The sequence below is a fragment of the Stegodyphus dumicola genome, chromosome 1 (genome assembly GCF_044657685.1).
Source record: "Stegodyphus dumicola isolate Sdum_Otavi_A_Nest chromosome 1, ASM4465768v1".
Classification (NCBI taxonomy): domain Eukaryota; kingdom Metazoa; phylum Arthropoda; class Arachnida; order Araneae; family Eresidae; genus Stegodyphus; species Stegodyphus dumicola.
The window spans coordinates 131,053,981-131,072,480 of record NC_140768.1 but is presented as its reverse complement, the minus strand read 5'-3'; the positions used below and the strand labels follow the sequence as shown (position 1 = coordinate 131,072,480).

The window sequence follows — 18,500 nt, the reverse complement described above, 5'->3', positions numbered from 1 at the left end:
ATAATTTTTATTGTGTTTACGTGTAATTGAAAAGAATTGCTTAATTGCGGATAAGTATGAATGTCCAACATGTGGGAATGAAATGAGATTGTGTGAAAGGAAGGATATCACAGATAAGTTTGAATAGCGGTGCAAGAAATCTGGTGAAAATGGACATTTGGTGATCCGCCATGCTCTCAAGATTCTGTAGAAGATTAGGTAAGTTAGTATTTTTACTTATTTGAGGATATTATTTTTATGCATTGTTCTAAATGTAAGGAATAAATAAATTAATATGGTATTATTGGAAAATTGTTATTAGCAATGATTTAGTTTAAAGTAATTAGGATTGTAATCTAATTTTTATTAATTTAATGTATGTGCTTATTTATATTTTAAGTAGTGTTTTTTAATTTAATTATATTTTAATTTAATGATCGTGATTTTGTGAGTTATATGTTTGTATTATTTTGGAATATGTTTGAGTAGAATACGTTGAGTATTTTCATGCATTTTCGTGAAATTTTTTTAATTTATGAGAAAAAAGCAGTGTACATGGATATACTGAAGAGTGTGCACAATGCCATTTTTGTGCAATTCTGGGATGTTTTTTTAAGTAAAAATAAGTCGATGTGTACATGGTTTAATTATATTTTAATTAAATGATAGTTATTTTGTGAATTATTTTTGTAGCAATTTGGTATACGTTTCAGTGGAAGTAAACATGCATGGAAATAATTTAAATATTTGACACTAAGTATTTGTAACCATTTTTAATGTTTTGTTATAAATTCGTTGGTGACGTTTATAATATATAATTTAGAGGTAAAAGTTTTTGGATATTTTATTTATATCATACGTGGAAATGTTCATCCTTGGAAAGGGTATATACTTTTTCGCGATCAGGTAATTTCATATATGTCCTTTTTCCCGAGTTTAAAGATTCACAAAATTTTCCTGCATTTTCGTGCAAATTTTTGTAATTTATGAGAAAATAGCAGTGTAGATGGATAAAGTCAAGAGTGTGCACTGCCATTTTTGTGCAATTCTGGGATGTTTTTTTAAGTAAAAATAAGTCGACGTGTACATGGTTACTGTGTATGTGCATTTCTGAAAAACGTGGCAAGGAGTTTGTGATTCTGCACTTTTCCCCAATTTTGCAGTTAATATTTGTCATGATTAAGCAGTTTTGTTCCATAAAATTTCTAGCATAAGTGTAATTTGGCTAGCAGATTGTTGGAAAAAGTGTTGAATAAATAAAAAGAAAAGAAACATGTCTTTACTTCGTGAAGACAAAATGGTGGCGAAAAAAAAATAGAGGGTTGCTGTAGCAGAGTTGGTCGCCAAATTTTCGCCAAAAAATCGCCAAGTTACCATAATCCAAAGATTAACCGAAATTATTTCATTTATCACTGAAATCAGAGTATGGAAGGGTTATTTTTCATATGGAACGAGATGCTTTCATGGAGGATTTTCTAACAGAAACTGCCTCATAGTCATGTTCAGTTTTTTTTTTTTTTTTTTTTTTTTTTTTTTTTTTTTTTTTTTTCTCACATGAATAATGAAATTCGTAAAATGAACAATGGGCAAAAGATTCACAAATTTCTTCAAACTGTTTAAATTTTTTAATTGCTTTGATTCAAAAAGTTGTTTTTATAGTTAAAAAGCACTCTTTCATACAAGTAAACACGAAAAAAGAAACTGTAATGCGTAGACAGGAAACTAAATTTTCTAACATTTTAATGCAATTTTTTTATCTATATATTACGAAATAAGAAAATTTTTAGAATTTGAATGGAAACTATACAAATTAAAAAAGCAAGAACTATGATTTCCATTTGAATCAGGTTGCAAGTTACGCATATAAATAGTTCTGGAATATAAAAATAACTCATTAATATTTATACATAATTAAACTTGAGAATATGTTGAATTATAAAATAAAGCACAAAATAAGTAAATAATAAAAAAACTGGCGTGTATCCTAAAAGCACCAGTTTTTAATACAAAATTTCAGATAGCTTCTTTATAAATTTCACTTAAAAAATTATCTTCCTTAAACCAAAGCGTTATTGGAGCGTAAACACAGATTAACAAACGTTTTATCAGGAAAAATACAATTTCTGTTTTCCTACCATGTTTTGGTGTCAAACTCCCATCACTTCTGCTACACCAAAGACTGTAATCACCCTTCAGAAGTACATAATAATCACTATTCATTAAAAGCTCCATTTTACATAATATACAAACGCGCTGCTATAAAATAATGTTGTACTAAACGTTACATTTAAACAGTTTGCACATAAACACCCGTACTTCGTCTGTCATAAAAAAAAATAAATAATAATGTTAACTGAACGGTTACCGTTATGGAATAGTACGCCAATTCAGTTTTGGTTCTGTAATTTCCTAAAACCAAGGAGGTTAGAATAGACCTCCTTGGGGAAAACTATACTTATGTTGCACTGCCTCACGTTCTTCTAATAGCATCTCCTTCGAAATTATAATAAACAGCAGCATAATTTTAAATTTGTCATTTTCAGTCATATGTAACTAAGTTATTTAACCATGTAACTAATACAAGATTTAATTAAAAAATTAAGTTTTATTTATAACTTATTATATTTTAACCCCAAAAACAATTGTTAATTTTTTAGTAATGAATATTTCCTAGAGCTCAAGTGGCATAATCTAAATAACAGTACTTACAGGGTCAGCGCCGAGCGACTAAATTTCAACTCGGCAGGAAAATTTGATTGGTCAACGGTACACGTCACATCTGACGTCAAAAGCGGGGTGTTTTAGATTTAACAAGCGTCTAGCCTAAGGCTCCTATAGAGAGTTTTAGAGGAGCCTAGATGCTAGCCCCTCAGATGCTAGTTTCCTCCTGATTCCTCCCTGATCATTTGCGCAGATTCACGCGCAGCGTGTTTATGTCAGGGAGCTCGGCATGCAGAAAAAAATCAGCTGGCACCGACGCCGTGCCGTCAAGTTACGAAAGTGCTGCGCATTACTCAGTGCAAATTAATTTCTTTTATTAGTTTTTCTACAGTATTTTTTTTTTTAAGTCGGATACATATTTACATGTTGTTATTGATTTTTGCTTGTTTCTCATTTTCTATCAAATAATATATTATAAAAGAATTCCTGGGTTTTCATCCGCAGAGAACCCGTTGGCGCTTCGGGAGCGAACCCGTTGGCGCCGTTCCATTTTTACTCGCCAAGCTCGCGTTTCATCGACGCTTGAGGCGAGCCGTAAACGTGATACTTTGTAAACGTGATTTTTAGTGCATGTAAATTCTAGTTAGCAGACTAAACAATATATTAAGCATATGGTAGTAAAAATTCACAGATAATAAGCATGTAGATGTAAAACTAACAGGTTAAACGTGATATAAGGAAATAAATTGGTATTAAATTTAAACAGAAATTAATTATTAAATTATTAACTTTTGTTATGAATTTTGCTGATTATGATACTTCTCATTTTAACCTATGCCATTTGACATAAAATCAACCTGCTACTTACTAAACCGCTAGCCTGACCAAGTATGTGACATTATGAGACATAAAAAAAAAGTTACATAAAGTTAGTAAAATGTAAATGTCACTTCTTTCAAATATGCCCAACTATTATAAGTGTAAAATATTTAATGCTACTTGATCAATTACTTAAAGTTTATTTCATTTTCAAACTTATTAATAATTATGTTAATTCATGTTTAGTAATAATACATACTACTTATGGATCTATTTTATTTTTAGGATGGTATTACAAATGTGAAATGCAGGCATCGCTAATATTTTTAATTGAATTTATTCAGTTCGCGTTTACTCATAGGTCCTGAATTTTTTTTCATTAATGGTCCTTAATTTCTGTGTGCAGAAATGTGTATGAACTCTGATTAACAGTTTTCAGTATTTTTTTTTTTTTTTTTTTTTTAAGTTACTTGCATGCAGGTTAAAGCAATTTACATTGAAACAAATACCCATCCTTTTCATAATTTATTTCACAATACTAATAACCTTCAACAGTAATCAAATTTTCTTCAGTAGCATTGTTAATAAAACTTGAACATTACACATTTCATTACTTTTCAAGAGTCATTTGAACTATATTCCTTACACCAGCAGTGGTTTGCTAATTTTGATGACCATGGGAATACATCAAACTATTCTGTCACAGATAATCAGTAATAAATAGTATTTATTATTAAAATTTAATAATCTATTTATGTCACACCTGCCATCCTCTGAAAGGTTATTGTAAGAAAAGCATTAACAATATATTGTTACAATTTTACGCCTTAAAATTGATTTATTATCATAGTTTTAGGTGACAATAAACAATAATAAAAATAAAAGCATTACTTAATTATTTAAAACGCACATTTTTGCGGAGTACGAAAACGAATTATTTGAGCGTTTCGAACCTCGTGGTTCTGCGTGCGTACAGCTGTTAATAATTCTGTTCACAACGTGAACAGCCGTGTTACAAATTAGCATTCACCCCTCCCGCTTTATTTTCTTCCTTTCATCCCGAACCGAGAACCGGGATCTACGAAAATATTTCTATCTATTCGTTGTTAAAAAATTAAGAAAAAAAGTAATAAATAAAAGAAGAATAATAGAAATCTGCAAATGCGAAGAACCACAGTGATAACGAAACAAAATGGACGCAAGATGAATGGTTGCAACAAGCGAATAGGTTGAAATCCGCTGGGTTACCAGATTTTAACTATTATCGCCAAATTTGGCAATGTTTACATTCACCGGGTTCTCTCCGGAAGTGCTTCCGAATTCCTGATATTTATTCATTCATTCATTTATACATCATCGCCTAAAGTAAGGCTACTATAAAGGGGAGCTGAATCATCATCCATTTTGAAGCTAACTTGTTGGTATTCGCTATTGGATTAGCACTGATTTCTTGACATATTTGTGGATCGATTTCGACCTAATTTTCAGAAAAATGGGTGGTTGTGCTGCACCAAATTGTGCGAATCAGTCTAAAAATAACTTTAGGATGTTTCGTTTCCCTAGAAATGAAGAAAGACGAAGAAAATGGATAGTTAATTCTCATCGAGATCAATGGATCCCGGGCCCAGGAGCGTATCTTTGTGAGGTAAGTTCAGCTTCGTATTTTTCCATAGAATGTTAGAAAAATTACTCTTCTTGGTACTTTAAAATATTTATTTTCATTTAACTGTCACTTATTGACGATCAACTGATTTTATAAGTACAAAATCAACTGCGGAATGTGTATGTGTTTGTGCAGTAAAATATCGTTGTTTCATGTTGTTTCTTTTGTTATCGTGAAAAGTTTATACCGTTTGTAAAATTTGTATCATACATTTCATGTAAACTTTGTGCTCAGTTAGAAATGTGATGTGCCTTTTTCATTTCTTTAATTTTACTGTACGATTGGTGATTTAAAGTAGCATTCTATGTTTTGATTCTGATGTATTGTCGCCAAATCGGATAGTTGGCGCCAATGTTAAAAACTGGATGGTATGATCCAAATAATAAATGATTTTGTTTTTTCTTTATAGTAAGATAAATATATTCTGTATTTTTAGACATTTTTAAGAAGTTAAATATTAATTTAAATATTCGATGAATCGTTTTGATCCCATTATTATCATTTATTGTAGTAGTAAATCTTAATGTTGTATTTTTAACTATAGGTACTTTAAATTTATTTTTAGTGTGTGAGCAGGAAATATGTTTTAAGTAGTTTTACAAACATGATTACTTTTTAAAAATTTTGTTCTATTTTCATAAAAAAATTTTAATTTATCAGAAAATTACATTCTTAAATTATTATAATATATGTAACTGTAATTTAATACTAGTGCTTTTGATTTTAATGTTAAATTTCATGCATGCTTTTGTTAAATATGCAGGTACATTTTGAAGAAAATAAATTTGAATGCTCTAGGCAAGATGGGCGTAAAAAACTCAAGCCCAATGCTGTGCCAACTGTTTTCACTGTGCCTAATCCCCCACAACTGTTGACCCCACAGCGTCTAAAAGGCATTGGTTTACCAAAGCACCGTTCAGTTACATCAAATTTTTGTAATGTATGTGTTTTTTATTTTTATGGTTTTTCATAAAAAAATATGTTTTTATTACAAATTGACTAAATTGCTTTATAAAAGAATCAAAATATTGAAATTAAGGCATTATGTGATAAAGCTGTAATTACAGTCCCTAAGATTAGATTAAAAAATTAAAATTTTGCTGTTGTTATATATATAATTAAGTATGTACTTTGTTATTATAATCATATATTGAAAATTAAGCATAAAACCTCAATTTGATGTAGTTTTTGGATAAAGTTTTTGTAGTTTTTCGAGGACGGTCATACATGGGTCTGGTTTCTTCAAATTTGCTCCTAAAAGAAAGAAACCGGTATCTGATTGCCTTCAAAGTCAAAAGAGTTTAAATCAAAATTTGTATTAAACTAAAGTTACTTTTTTGCTTAATTTTAAATTCCAGATAAATAGAGAGAAATATGTATGGAGTAAGTAAAAGAAATAATATTGAAATTAATAACTTTAATCTTGAGTAATACAATAATATAGTTATAATACATTGATTTAAATGTATATTTTAATGTCTTATATGTCTTGTCTGAATGTTGTTATTTTTTGTTTAAAGATTTACAAAACTTATTAGGATTATTTATATTATTTATTATTAAAATTACATTAAGTATATTTTATTTATCAGCATTTTCAGGTATCCTTACTTATATGTGTTTCATAATTTTTGCATCTTCAGAGTGGCTTGCTGCACGGTTTACCTTTATCAACTGAAGCGATTTCTGTTGCTGAACCATCTGTTGTAAGTCTTCATTTGAAAAGTTATTAAATATTTAGTATTATAAACTTTTTCTAAAAAGTATTAACACTGTTTCTAAAATTAAAAAATATATTAACGTAATATTTACTTATGTTTAAGAAGTATGAATGCTATGAACAGTCCAATGTATTTATGCTTTTTTATAAGTTGAGTTACTTTGAAAATGGTAATGATTATTTGTATTTATTTTTATCCGATCAGAGTTTATAATTTCTTTCACTTCCACATATTTCATATATTATAATTTCTTTTAGGTTCATTTGCCACAACCTTCAGCTTCATATTTTGGAGAAATAAATTTTGCTGCCGAAGTATCTGATGTAAATTGCCATTTTGCACTTCTAAAAAATTTTAATAGTTTTTTAACATCTATTCGTAAACTGTACTATGTTTTTTTAAATGTTTCCATCTTCATAATCATGCACTTTATTTCATTTCACCAGTGGTTGCAAATGTGTACATTACAGTACATCTCAGGTGTGTTTGCAACAACATTTAGCATTACCTTCTGATTAAATAACAGCTGCTAGTAAAGAATCTATTCTATGTTTTCATTTGAGCAGCTATTAAATGTCATATGTTTTACATATATTAATGAATTTTTATATGATTTCTGAAATATGAAATTGTTTGTCTTATGGTTGCTAAACAGCTGTACTATATCTGGCTGTTGTGCTATGGAATTATTTTTGAATTTTGAGTGTTAAAAATTTATTATCTATTTATGAATTATAAAATGTTATGTAAAAAAAATTATTTCTTAAAATGAATGTAGTTTATATTATCTGTATTTCTAAATTTCTTATATATATATTTCAGGTTTGTTTGCAAGAACAAGCTTCAACTTCATCTTGTGATAAAATGCCATCTATTTGTGAAGGATCTCATGTAAGATAATTAGTGTATTATTAAATTGCTTGCTTATACAAAACGTTTCTATTAACTTTTTTTGGGGGGGGTAAAAGGAATGTAATTAATTTCATCAGCATTTACAAATTCTTTGTGTACATTTCAGGTTTGTTTGCAAGAACAACCTTTAGCCTCATTTTGCAATGAAATACCATCTATTTGTGAAGGCTCTGATGTAAGTTGATAACTAATGTATAATTAAATTACTTCCTTATATGCATTTAAAATGTTCTATAAAGTAATTTTTTGGTAAAAGGAATGTAATTAATTTCATCAATAGTTGCAAATTCTCTATGTAAATTTCAGTTTTGTTTGCAAAAACAACCTTTAGATTCATCTTGCAACCAAATTGTAATTAATTTTAATTAATTTCATCAGCATTTGTGAAGGCTGTGGTATAAGTTGATAATTTGTGTTATTAAATTGCTCATGATTATGGAGATAATCGATCCCTTGAAAAGCTGAAATAAATTTTAAAAATCTATTTTTAAGTGAAATAAATTTTAAATATTAGAAAATAAAACAAAAATAATCTAGAAAATGCTGAAAACAATAGAGTCAAATTTAAAAACCCACCACAGTATAGGAAAAGAGACCTGGAACTTGCATTTTTATTTTGTGGATTTATTATCTGTTTAAGTTTGACATTTAATCCAAAGGGGCTTTGTCCCTGAAGGACTATTGTTTTCGTTTTGTATTGAAACACTATAAATGGCTGCATCACTTTTCAAATTGTTGCCACCAAATATTATCACCCTGTACTATATTTAAAGAAATTATATAGTGAAGAATCTTGTAAAAAAGGTTAGCTTTAAATATGTTCTTGGCCCATAGATGGCGCCACTGTGTTTATATTCTTCTATAACTGTGCACTCCAATAAAACTTTACTTGTGTTCCAAACTCCCAACAGGTATGTTGTGTATTATTTATTCTCATGCATGCAAGTAACCACTCTCTGCTATATTGAGTTTCTAATAGGTTATGGGCCCAGGCCAGATTAAGAAATGAGGATAAATAATCTAGTAATTAGTTAAGTTAGTTTGTTTATTCAATTCTATTTGTAAATTTTTAGAATTACTTTAACCAAAATTGACCACATGGTTATGTTAGGGTTAGCCAAAGCACATGGTTGCAAAAGCTTAACTAGTACAAATATTTTTGACTGTTAATTATTTGGGCAAATGTTTCTTTGAGAATAAAATTAATTCAATAGAAAATTTATTTGAATTTATCTCAAATTATAATTTTTTTTTTTTTTTTTTTTTTTTTTGTCTCTTGTTGATTAAAGTTAAAAAAGGAAAAATGCCAGGGGGAGAAGGTTCATTTAGTCATAAACAATTGAGTGGAAGGGAAAATTACATGGATTGGAAATTTTCCATGAAAATGCATCTTATTAAATTAGATTTATGGGCTTATGTAGAGGGTACAAAAGAAGATCCAGTAAAGGATACCAAAGCTTTGTCATATATAGTTGAAGGGGTAAGTGAAATTATTTTCAATGATATAAGGGATTTAACAAGTGGAAAGGAAGCTTGGAAAGTATTTGCTGAAACATATGAGGATAAGGGAATCACAAGAAAGGTTTCAATAATTAAAACATTAGTGAATACCCGTTATACTGATTGTAAGGATATGTCTGACTATTTACATAGGGTCATTTCATCTTATCAGCAGTTAAAATCTACTGGTGTTAAACCTGATGAAGAATTAATTGCAGGAATAATTTTAGCTAATTTACCTGATAGGTTTGAACCTCTTATAATGGCTTTGAAAAATTGTGGTGAGGCAATAACAGTTGACAATGTTAAAAATCGCTTGTTAGCTGAAGATTCAAAACTACTAGTTAGCGAAAGTAAGGAATACGCATTTGTTAATAAAAATATCGGAAGCAAAAGGTACTTTAAAGGAAAATGTTTTAAATGCAATTTGTTTGGCCACAAAAGCTCTGATTGTCAGAAGTCACCTCTCAAAAAGGATAGATATAATGAAAACAAGTTTAACAAAAAGTCTAATGTTGGATTAAAACATAAAAAAGGGGAAGAAGCTTATGTAGTGGAAATTAGTGTAGCTAATTCTAATCCACATCCCAATATATGGTACATGGATTCTTGTGCTTCTTACCACATGACTCCACATAAAGAATTATTAGATGATTATCAGGATGCTAGTATTCATCAAATAAAAACAGGAAGTTCAGTAATAGAAGTAGAGGGTAAGGGTAAAATAACTTTCCTCTTATCTAGAAATAAAAAAAGGGAGTCTGTAACTTTTAGTAATGTTTTACACGTTCCAAAGTTAACAGCCAATTTGCTGTCCATTAAGTATTTAAATAAAGTATTTGGAATGGTTAGTACTTTTACAAGTGAAAGATGTTTTGTGTATGATGGTAAACATTTAGTTGCTACTGGAACAGGTATGGGAGATAATTTGTATTCTCTTGATTTATGTAATGAGTGGGCTTTAATTACTGATAAAAATATTTCAAATGAATTATTACACAAAAGAGTGGGCCATTTAAGTGAAGGAGGAATGACCAGATTAAAAGATATGGTCGAAGGTTTTACATTTAACGGAAAATTGTTAAATTGTGTGTCATGCATTAAAGGCAAAATGCATAGACAACCATTTCCCAAGGGAAAAGCTAAGCGTGCAAAAGAGTTATTAGGCATAATACATAGTGACCTGTGTGGGCCTATGAATGTTACATCAATTGGTGGTTCTCGCTACTTTATTAGTTTTATTGATGATTTGTCGTGAATGACTTTTGTTTATTTTTTGAAAAATTCAAAATATTTCAAGCATTTGTGGAAAGGCAAACTGGCAAATCAATCAAAATCTTACACTCAGATAATGGTACTGAGTATGTAAACAATGAGATGGATAACTATTTAGCATCAAATGGAATTCAGCATCAAAAATCTATTCCATTTACACCAGAGCAAATGGGTGTAGCTGAACGTAGTAACAGAACTCTTGTAGAGCGAGCACGATCAATGTTGGTGGATGCTCACCTTGATCAAAATTATTGGGCTGAAGCAGTGCAAACTGCAAATCACTGTAAAAATATATCTCCAACTATTGCAGTTGCAGGTATGACCCCTTATGAAAAATGGTATGGGGATAAGCCAAATTTAGAATACTTGAGAGTATTTGGATGTCGTGCATTTGCTCACATTCCAAAGCAAAAATGTAAAAAGTGGGATATAAAAGCAAATGAATTAATGCTTGTTGGGTACTGTCAGGATAGAAAAGGCTATCGATTAATAGATCCCAAAACTTATGAAATAATAAATGCACGAGATGTACAATTTTTGGAAAATGAAATGTACTACAAAAAGGCAAGTAATATGCCAAAATTCTATGATGAATCCTCATTCAGTGGGAGCATGATTATGACATTTTCAGATACTGAGAATGCAATAGCTGATGATCAGAACGGTGAATTGGAAGGGATGGTTAATGATAATACTCAGTCTGATCATGAATTAGTTAATGCTAGTGTTAAATCTAATCACGATGAACATAATACTGCTCAAAATGATAGCCATGATAACAGTAGTGTAGTTGATGAGCTACCTACATTGACTAGAAACAGAAAACTTAGATTCCCAAATAGTTATACGGACTATGACACATACGGGATGCCAGAAATGCCAATGCCAAATTTAGATCGAATGTGCTTTGTTAAAGCTATGGCAGCAGCAACAAATGATGTGTATTCTGAACCGAAAACCATTGATGAAGCATTGAGGGGCAATGATGCAAACCATTGGAAGGATTCTATATGGGAGACTATATTAGGCCATATTAAAAACAAAACATGGGAAATAACAGATAAACCTTATGATAAGAACATTGTAGATTGTAAATGGGTTTTCAAAATTAAATGTAATTCAGTAGGCAAGATTGAAAGATATAAAACACGTTTAGTTGCTAAGGGCTATTCTCAGATATGAAAATTCCAGACGGTTTCAGTGAATTTTACAAGCAAAACTTAAAGGGAAAGGTCTTAAAATTAAACAAAGCATTAGATGGTTTAAAGCAGAGTGGTAGACTATGGTACCAACTGTTAGAAAAGGGTTTAATAGAAATGGGACTGAGGCAAAGTTCTTTTGATAGTTGTGTCTATATTAAAATAAATGAAAATAAAGATCTTGTTATTGTTACTATTTATGTTGATGACTTACTCATTTTTAGTAATAACATAGAACTTAAAAACTGGGTAAAACAACAACTTAAAGAAAAATTTGAAATGAAAGACTTGGGACCAGCAAATTATTGCTTAGGAATTAAAATTGAACGAGATAGAACTAAAGGGTCCATTAGCCTTAGTCAAACTCAGTATGTAGAGAGTATGCTTTGCAAATATAATATGCATGAATCTCATGGTGTAAAAACACCATTAGACCAAAATCAAGTGTTATCTAAACTGCAGATACCAACTAGTAAGGAACAAAAGCTACCTGTTCCTTATCAGGCTGCCATTGGGAGTCTTCTTTATGCAGCTCAAGCAACACGGCCAGATATAACTTATGCTCTGAATTTCCTTAGCCAGTTCTCCAATAATCCGGCAAGGGTTCACTGGAATGCTGTCAAGCGCATCTTGCGGTATCTTCGAGCCACTACAGATGCTACATTGTCTTTTTCAAAGGACCATAGTGCTGATGTCCTTGGTTACAGCGACTCAAACTATGGAGGTGATGCTGGGGATCGACGATCAACCACTGGATATGTTTTCCTCATCGGAGGTGGTGCAGTGTCATGGTGTAGTAAGCGTCAACCAACCATTGCAACTAGTACAACAGAAGCCGAATATATGGCTCTTTCTGCAGCTACTAAAGAAGCCATATGGCTCAACAAAATTGTTAATGAACTTGGGATTATTACTGCAAAGCCAGTATTATTATACTGCGATAACAACAGTGCTATTAATCTCAGCAAAAATAGTGTGTATCATGGTAGATCAAAGCATATTGATATACATCATTTCGTGCGAGAAGCTGTGAAACTTCAGCTCATTGACATACAATATAAGACTACTAATGATATGATTGCAGACTTTTTGACAAAAATTGTAAACAGTGCAAAACATGAAATGTCTGCAAAAATGATGGGTTTAAAATGAAGACCAATGTAATTTAATGTTTTATTATATGTATGTGTGCTGATGTAATTTCTCATTGTATTTAATTAGGATGATATTTAAGCCTAAAGTGGGAGTGTAAAAAAGGTTAGCTTTAAATATGTTCTTGGCCCATAGATGGCGCCACTGTTTTTATATTCTTCTATAACTGTGCACTCCAATAAAACTTTACTTGTGTTCCAAACTCCCAACAGGTATGTTGTGTATTATTTATTCTCATGCATGCAAGTAACCACTCTCTGCTATATTGAGTTTCTAATAAATCTGCATAAATGCATGTATGTTTTTTGCATTCTGATAAAACAACAGTACCTAGAGCCATCAAATTTTGAATGACTTAATTCTACTGTGAATATGGACATCTGGAAGACCGAATTTGAAATTCGGAATTTGTTTTAATATATATTTTATATGTTGTAAAACTTTAATGAATTTTTGATTAACAAACTTGAGGATTTCAAAGCGAGCAATGGCAATGTTGTACAGAAAAGACACTTATCTCCAGCATGTGAAACAATGAATCGGGAATTCTGAAGATATGTTCATTTTAAAATTATCTTGCAATATTGCTGTTGAACTGAATTTTATAGTTTAAGTGTGAAAAACTTGATATTTAATAAATAAAGGTAAAACACAAAATGTTAAAAAAAGGCCCCTTTGGGTGTAATTTAAAATCTGAAACCTTTCAGATCTTTTTTGTTGTTTGTTGTGTTCCCCCCCCCTTCTTTGATGATTATTCATATAGATTTTGTCTTTATTCCAGGATGTTCTTTTAAGGAATTTTATAAAACAGCAGACTGAATTGATCTCGCTTCTGCAATGCCAGAACAGAATATTACTGAAAGAACTTACAGCAACCAAAAAAAATGAAATTAATGTTTTAAAAAAATGGCATAGCACTGAAATTCAACTTCATGACCTTCAAGTACAGCATGAGGAATTGCTGAAAGGAGTGAAACAGATTTCTTTCAGATGAACAAATAGCAATGTTGAAAATTCCTCGTAGAAGCATTGCAAAATGGTCTAACGAGGGAATAATAAAAGGCCTCAAAGTTAGATTTGCCTTGGGCAAGCATGGTTATAATTACTTGCACAGAATAGGTTTTCCGTGCCTTCATACAGCACTTTAAATAAAAGACTTCGAGGTCTTGAAATGAATTTTGGAGTCATCAGTGAGATGATTGAACCTTTGAAAATTAAAGGAGAAAAAATGAATGCTAGTGATAAAGACTGTATTTTATCATTGGATGAAATGGAGATTTCTGGCAATCCTGATTTTGATATTTCAAAACGGAAATTTATTGGTAAATGTACATTAGGAAATCAAAAGGGTGCAGGAAATCACTATTTAGTTATTTTACTAAGAGGTTTGAAGCTGAAATGGAAGCAAGTGGTTGCCCATGAGATAACTGGACAGGTAACAGGATGCCAGCTCAAACAACTTGTTGTCAGTGTTATCGAAGCTGTCAATTCTGTTGGATTTAATGTTGTTGGTATTGTTAGCGATATGGCAGCAGTAAATAGAAGCCTGTGGAATTCTTTGGGAATATCTGTTTCTTGAAACCAAAGAAATAATTTCACTACTGAAATTAAGGGCAAAATTATTTATGTATTTGCCACATCTTTTAAAAAATCTCTGGTCTGCAACTCTTAATCATAGTATAAAACTGCCCAGTTATGTTTGCAATAAAGAAAATTTGGTTACTTTGCATGTATCTGCAGGATTTATAAAAGATATCTGGATTACTGAAACAAACCAAAATTGTAGTTTGAGAACTATGCATCTTCTCAGCAAAGAAGACCTCTTCCCCTCACATTTTGGTAAAATGAATGTTGCTTCTGCTGTGAGGTTTTTTCCAATTAAAGCAGCTGTGGGATTGGAGAAGGCAGTAGCTTTAAAAGAGATAAGCCCTAATGCTCTTACAACAGCAGGGTGGATAAGATTTATATGTCAGTGGTTTCAAATGCTATCCTCTAGATGTAGAAAGAACTCAATTTCTGTGACAAATAAAAGCAAAAAAGTTACTTTTTGAATTTATTAATGTTATACAGCTTATAGAAATTGGTAAAGGGTGGAAACCATTACATACTGGTTTGATTCTTTCTGCTTTATCAGCCATACAGTTAGCAGAGGCATGTTTTCTGAATGATTTTCAGTTTATTTTGACGAGCAGATTGACACAAGATGCTCTAGAAAATGTATTTTCTCAGATACGCAGAAAAGCTGGTTTGAAGCCAAGTGCTTTGCAAGATGTGAAAGCATTAAAGCTTATCTGTTTATCTCAGTTTATATCTGACATTAAGAACTCCAGTTATGCTACTGATTCAGATATTTACTTATTAAACTATGCGAAAGATGAATTTGAATTTCTGAAGGAGAAAAAAGCTTTAGAGCCTGTTACCATACCAGAAGTTTCTGATGTATCTCTACAGAATCTCACCCTTAGTGAGGAAAATAACGTCTGTTATATTGCAGGAGCTGCAATAAATTCTGTTTTGAAAAATGCTTGTAATTCATGCTCACAGTTTCTCTTAGTTTGTGAGCAAAATACTCCTTCCATTGATGAAAATAAGCAGTACATAATTAATTTTGCAAATTTAGGTGGGCTTAAATGTCCTTCTCCAGAAATTTTTAAATTGTGCCTTCTGTGTGAAAAAATAATTCAAAATTTTCGAGACGAAATAATACATGGAAATGTAACTATGGATGTGGAATTTGTTAATATGATTTGTAAGAAAGCAGGCGAGGTAAATATTCCCTCCTGTTGCAATATCAAAACAAAGATAATAAAATATTATTTGACTGCCCGTGGAATTGGTCTCAAGAAGCTTCTTCAAAATAAAAGGCAGCAGCGGCAAAGTTTTGCATCTCCTGCTTTTAAAAGGAAGAAAGTAAACTAGAATCTAATCAAGAGTTTAAGAAGTTTTTGCTGTTCAGTTCTGTCTGTAAAAAAGTAGAGTAGTTGTCACTGAAAAATTGCTGTTTGTCTCTTCGAATAATAATTAGGCCCACCAACAGCTGAATGGTTAAAGTTACTGAATGCTGGGAGTTCCATCTTCTGTTCTATTTCCGAACAGGCTGGCTGCATGGTTGGTTTTTTTGTGGTTTTTCCCCATGTGTAATGTGAATACAAGCCAGTTCTCCTTAGAAAGTCCTCTACAATAGAAGATCTCATAGTCAGCTAAATCGGATTTACTTTTGTGTGACCTTAAATGAGGCATCAATTGTGAATCTGTTTTGGCATGTTATTAGGAATTTTAAATGAAACATTTATTGCTGTTGTGAAAGAATGATCAACTGATGTTTACCTTACTAATCAATGTCTTATAGTATTGTAATGGCTTGCAGGATTTTTCATAATGGGATGTTGCATATGTTTTACTCTTCTTTTTTACCAAATAAATAGAGTATGTTCCTAATCAGACATTTCTTTTGTACCAGGGTTATATAGTATGATGTGATAATTTGGATTTGTTTATAGAATACATAACAGTATTTTTTGACATTCTAATAGAACCAGTGTATTTTATTTATTTACTTATTGCTTTAAAACAGATTTTGAATCAAGGCTTACTTCCCACCCCCTTTGGGTATGCACATAAAACATGTTTAAGCTATATTTATAATATATCAATGAGATACAGTGGATGGACAAAAATATGGAAACACCTTGTGAAATGCATGTTTGAAAAGAAAGATTGATTTTAATGAAATGTACGTGGTGCTGGCGTTTTTGACTACTGACGCCACCTATACAACTTCGTAAATGTGCTAAACAGTTCAGTTGTTGTCGGAGTTATGTTATGTGAGGTTGTCATTGCATTATGTCAGAGTTAACAGACTTCGAACGTGGGCAAATTGTTGGAGCACATATGGTAGGTGCTTCCGTAAGCAAGGTAGCCGAGGTGTTTAGTGTTTCAAGAGGTACTGTATCGAAGATTTATTCCGCATATTTGAAAAGCGGAAAAACATCATCTGCTAAATCACAGCGCGGACGAAAGTGTGTCCTGAGTGATCGTGACAGATGATCATTAAGGGCAATTGTGACGAAAAATAAGAAGACCACAGCTGCAAAAGTTACTGCTGAAATGAATGTTGTGTTACCGAACCCTGTGAGTACCAAAACAATTAGAAGGGAGCTTCATAAACAGGGAATTGCTGGCCGTGCTGCAATTGAGAAGACATTCATCAGTGATGCTAATGCCCGTAACAAGAAAAGGTGGTGTTTAAGTCATAAAGCCTGGACTATAGAGCAGTGGAAGCGAGTAATATGGTCTGACGAGTCTTCTTTCACATTGTTTCCCACTTCTGGCCGAGTTTACGTCTGGAGAACGCCATCTCAAGCCTATAATACAGACTGTTTGTTGCCAAGAGTGAAACATGGCGGGGGTTCTGTTTCGGTTTGGGCAGCCATATCGTGGTTCTCTGCTAGCCCCAAATGAACTGTGTCAGGGCACATGACTGCCAAGACTTATGTGAACATTTTGGCCGATCAAGTTCATCCCATGGTACAAACTTTGTTCCCCGATGGTGATGGTGTCTTCCAAGATGACAAAGCCCCTGTTCACACAGCTCACATTGTCCAGAACTGGTTTTCTGAGCACGAGGATGAGTTGTCCATCTCCCCTGGCCACCACAGTCACCAGACCTGAATATTATCGAACCTTTGTGGTCTTAGGTTAGCTCCTTTAATGGAAAAAGAACAAAATAAAAATGATATACCTTGAAAACAAGAATACTATGTGAATAGTGTTGGCTAAAATTTATTCAGATGGTTTTTTGCATTTATTCAAACATCTCCGCATATAAATGAGAATTAATTATATTATATTAGTTTTAAAAGTAAAACTAATATAATATCATTCTATATAAAGCTGTTTGATGTATAATGGAAAAAATTCAATTACTGCAGTATGTTTTAATAAAATTTGAATATAATAGACTAATTGCACTACATTAGACCAAAAAGCAAAACATTTTTATTTATTTATCTTTATTTTCACTATATGTGTTTGTCATATGTTTGTTACTAGAGGACTTATTTTATAGATTTGAAGCTAAATAATATTTTTATGTTTTTACTTATGCAAATTAATTAATAAAAAGAACTGTGATTTAAGTATTGTCTTTGCTGTGATATAGATTGAATCTTATTATGTTATGGAATTATCATTTAAATATTCAGATACGTGTAATATTAAGAGCATATGTATGTAAGTATAATTTTTCCAAGTATAATAAAAAGTAACCATCAACAACAAATAAACTTATAAGTAAATAGTATCTGTAAATTCTGTATGTAAAGGTATTATTTTTATTTTTATTTATTTGTGTGTGTATTATTTTAATATTGTTTATAGCTAAATAAAGAACAAAAAAAAAATTTAATGGAATTTTTTACTCTATTAAATCTATGAATCCCACAGTCATCTGAGCATTGAAGTAATTTTTATAGCATTCTGCACTTCATTCTAAAAGCATTATAATTTAAAGGTGTATATCTTGAATCAGTATTTAAAATCATAAAGTGTTTAGCAGCTTTTTCTGGAAACACACACAAAATAACATTTTTAACAAATTTGCTACAGTAATAGACATTT

At 31.2% G+C, this 18,500-nt stretch overlaps 1 protein-coding gene and 1 long non-coding RNA gene across 4 annotated transcripts in view; one reads left to right on the top strand and one right to left on the bottom strand.

Moving 5' to 3' along the window:
• The window catches only part of sp3 (phosphatidylinositide phosphatase spermathreecae), a 122,046-nt gene extending 117,353 nt beyond the window's left edge, over positions 1 to 4,693 (bottom strand). For all 3 annotated transcript variants that reach the window (XM_085820642.1, XM_085820629.1, XM_035376531.2), the window contains exon 1: positions 2,115 to 4,693. In XM_085820642.1, the coding sequence (XP_085676768.1) occupies positions 2,115 to 2,211 (97 nt within the window). In that variant the 5' untranslated portion in view covers positions 2,212 to 4,693. The remainder of the gene's footprint in view (positions 1 to 2,114) is intronic.
• Positions 4,694 to 6,711: 2,018 nt separating this feature from the next.
• Positions 6,712 to 7,899, top strand: LOC146999247 (uncharacterized). The gene is made up of 3 exons (XR_015039571.1): positions 6,712 to 6,828; positions 7,101 to 7,166; positions 7,666 to 7,899. It is a non-coding gene; the product is annotated as an uncharacterized LOC146999247 (long non-coding RNA).
• The last annotated feature ends 10,601 nt before the right edge of the window (positions 7,900 to 18,500 follow it).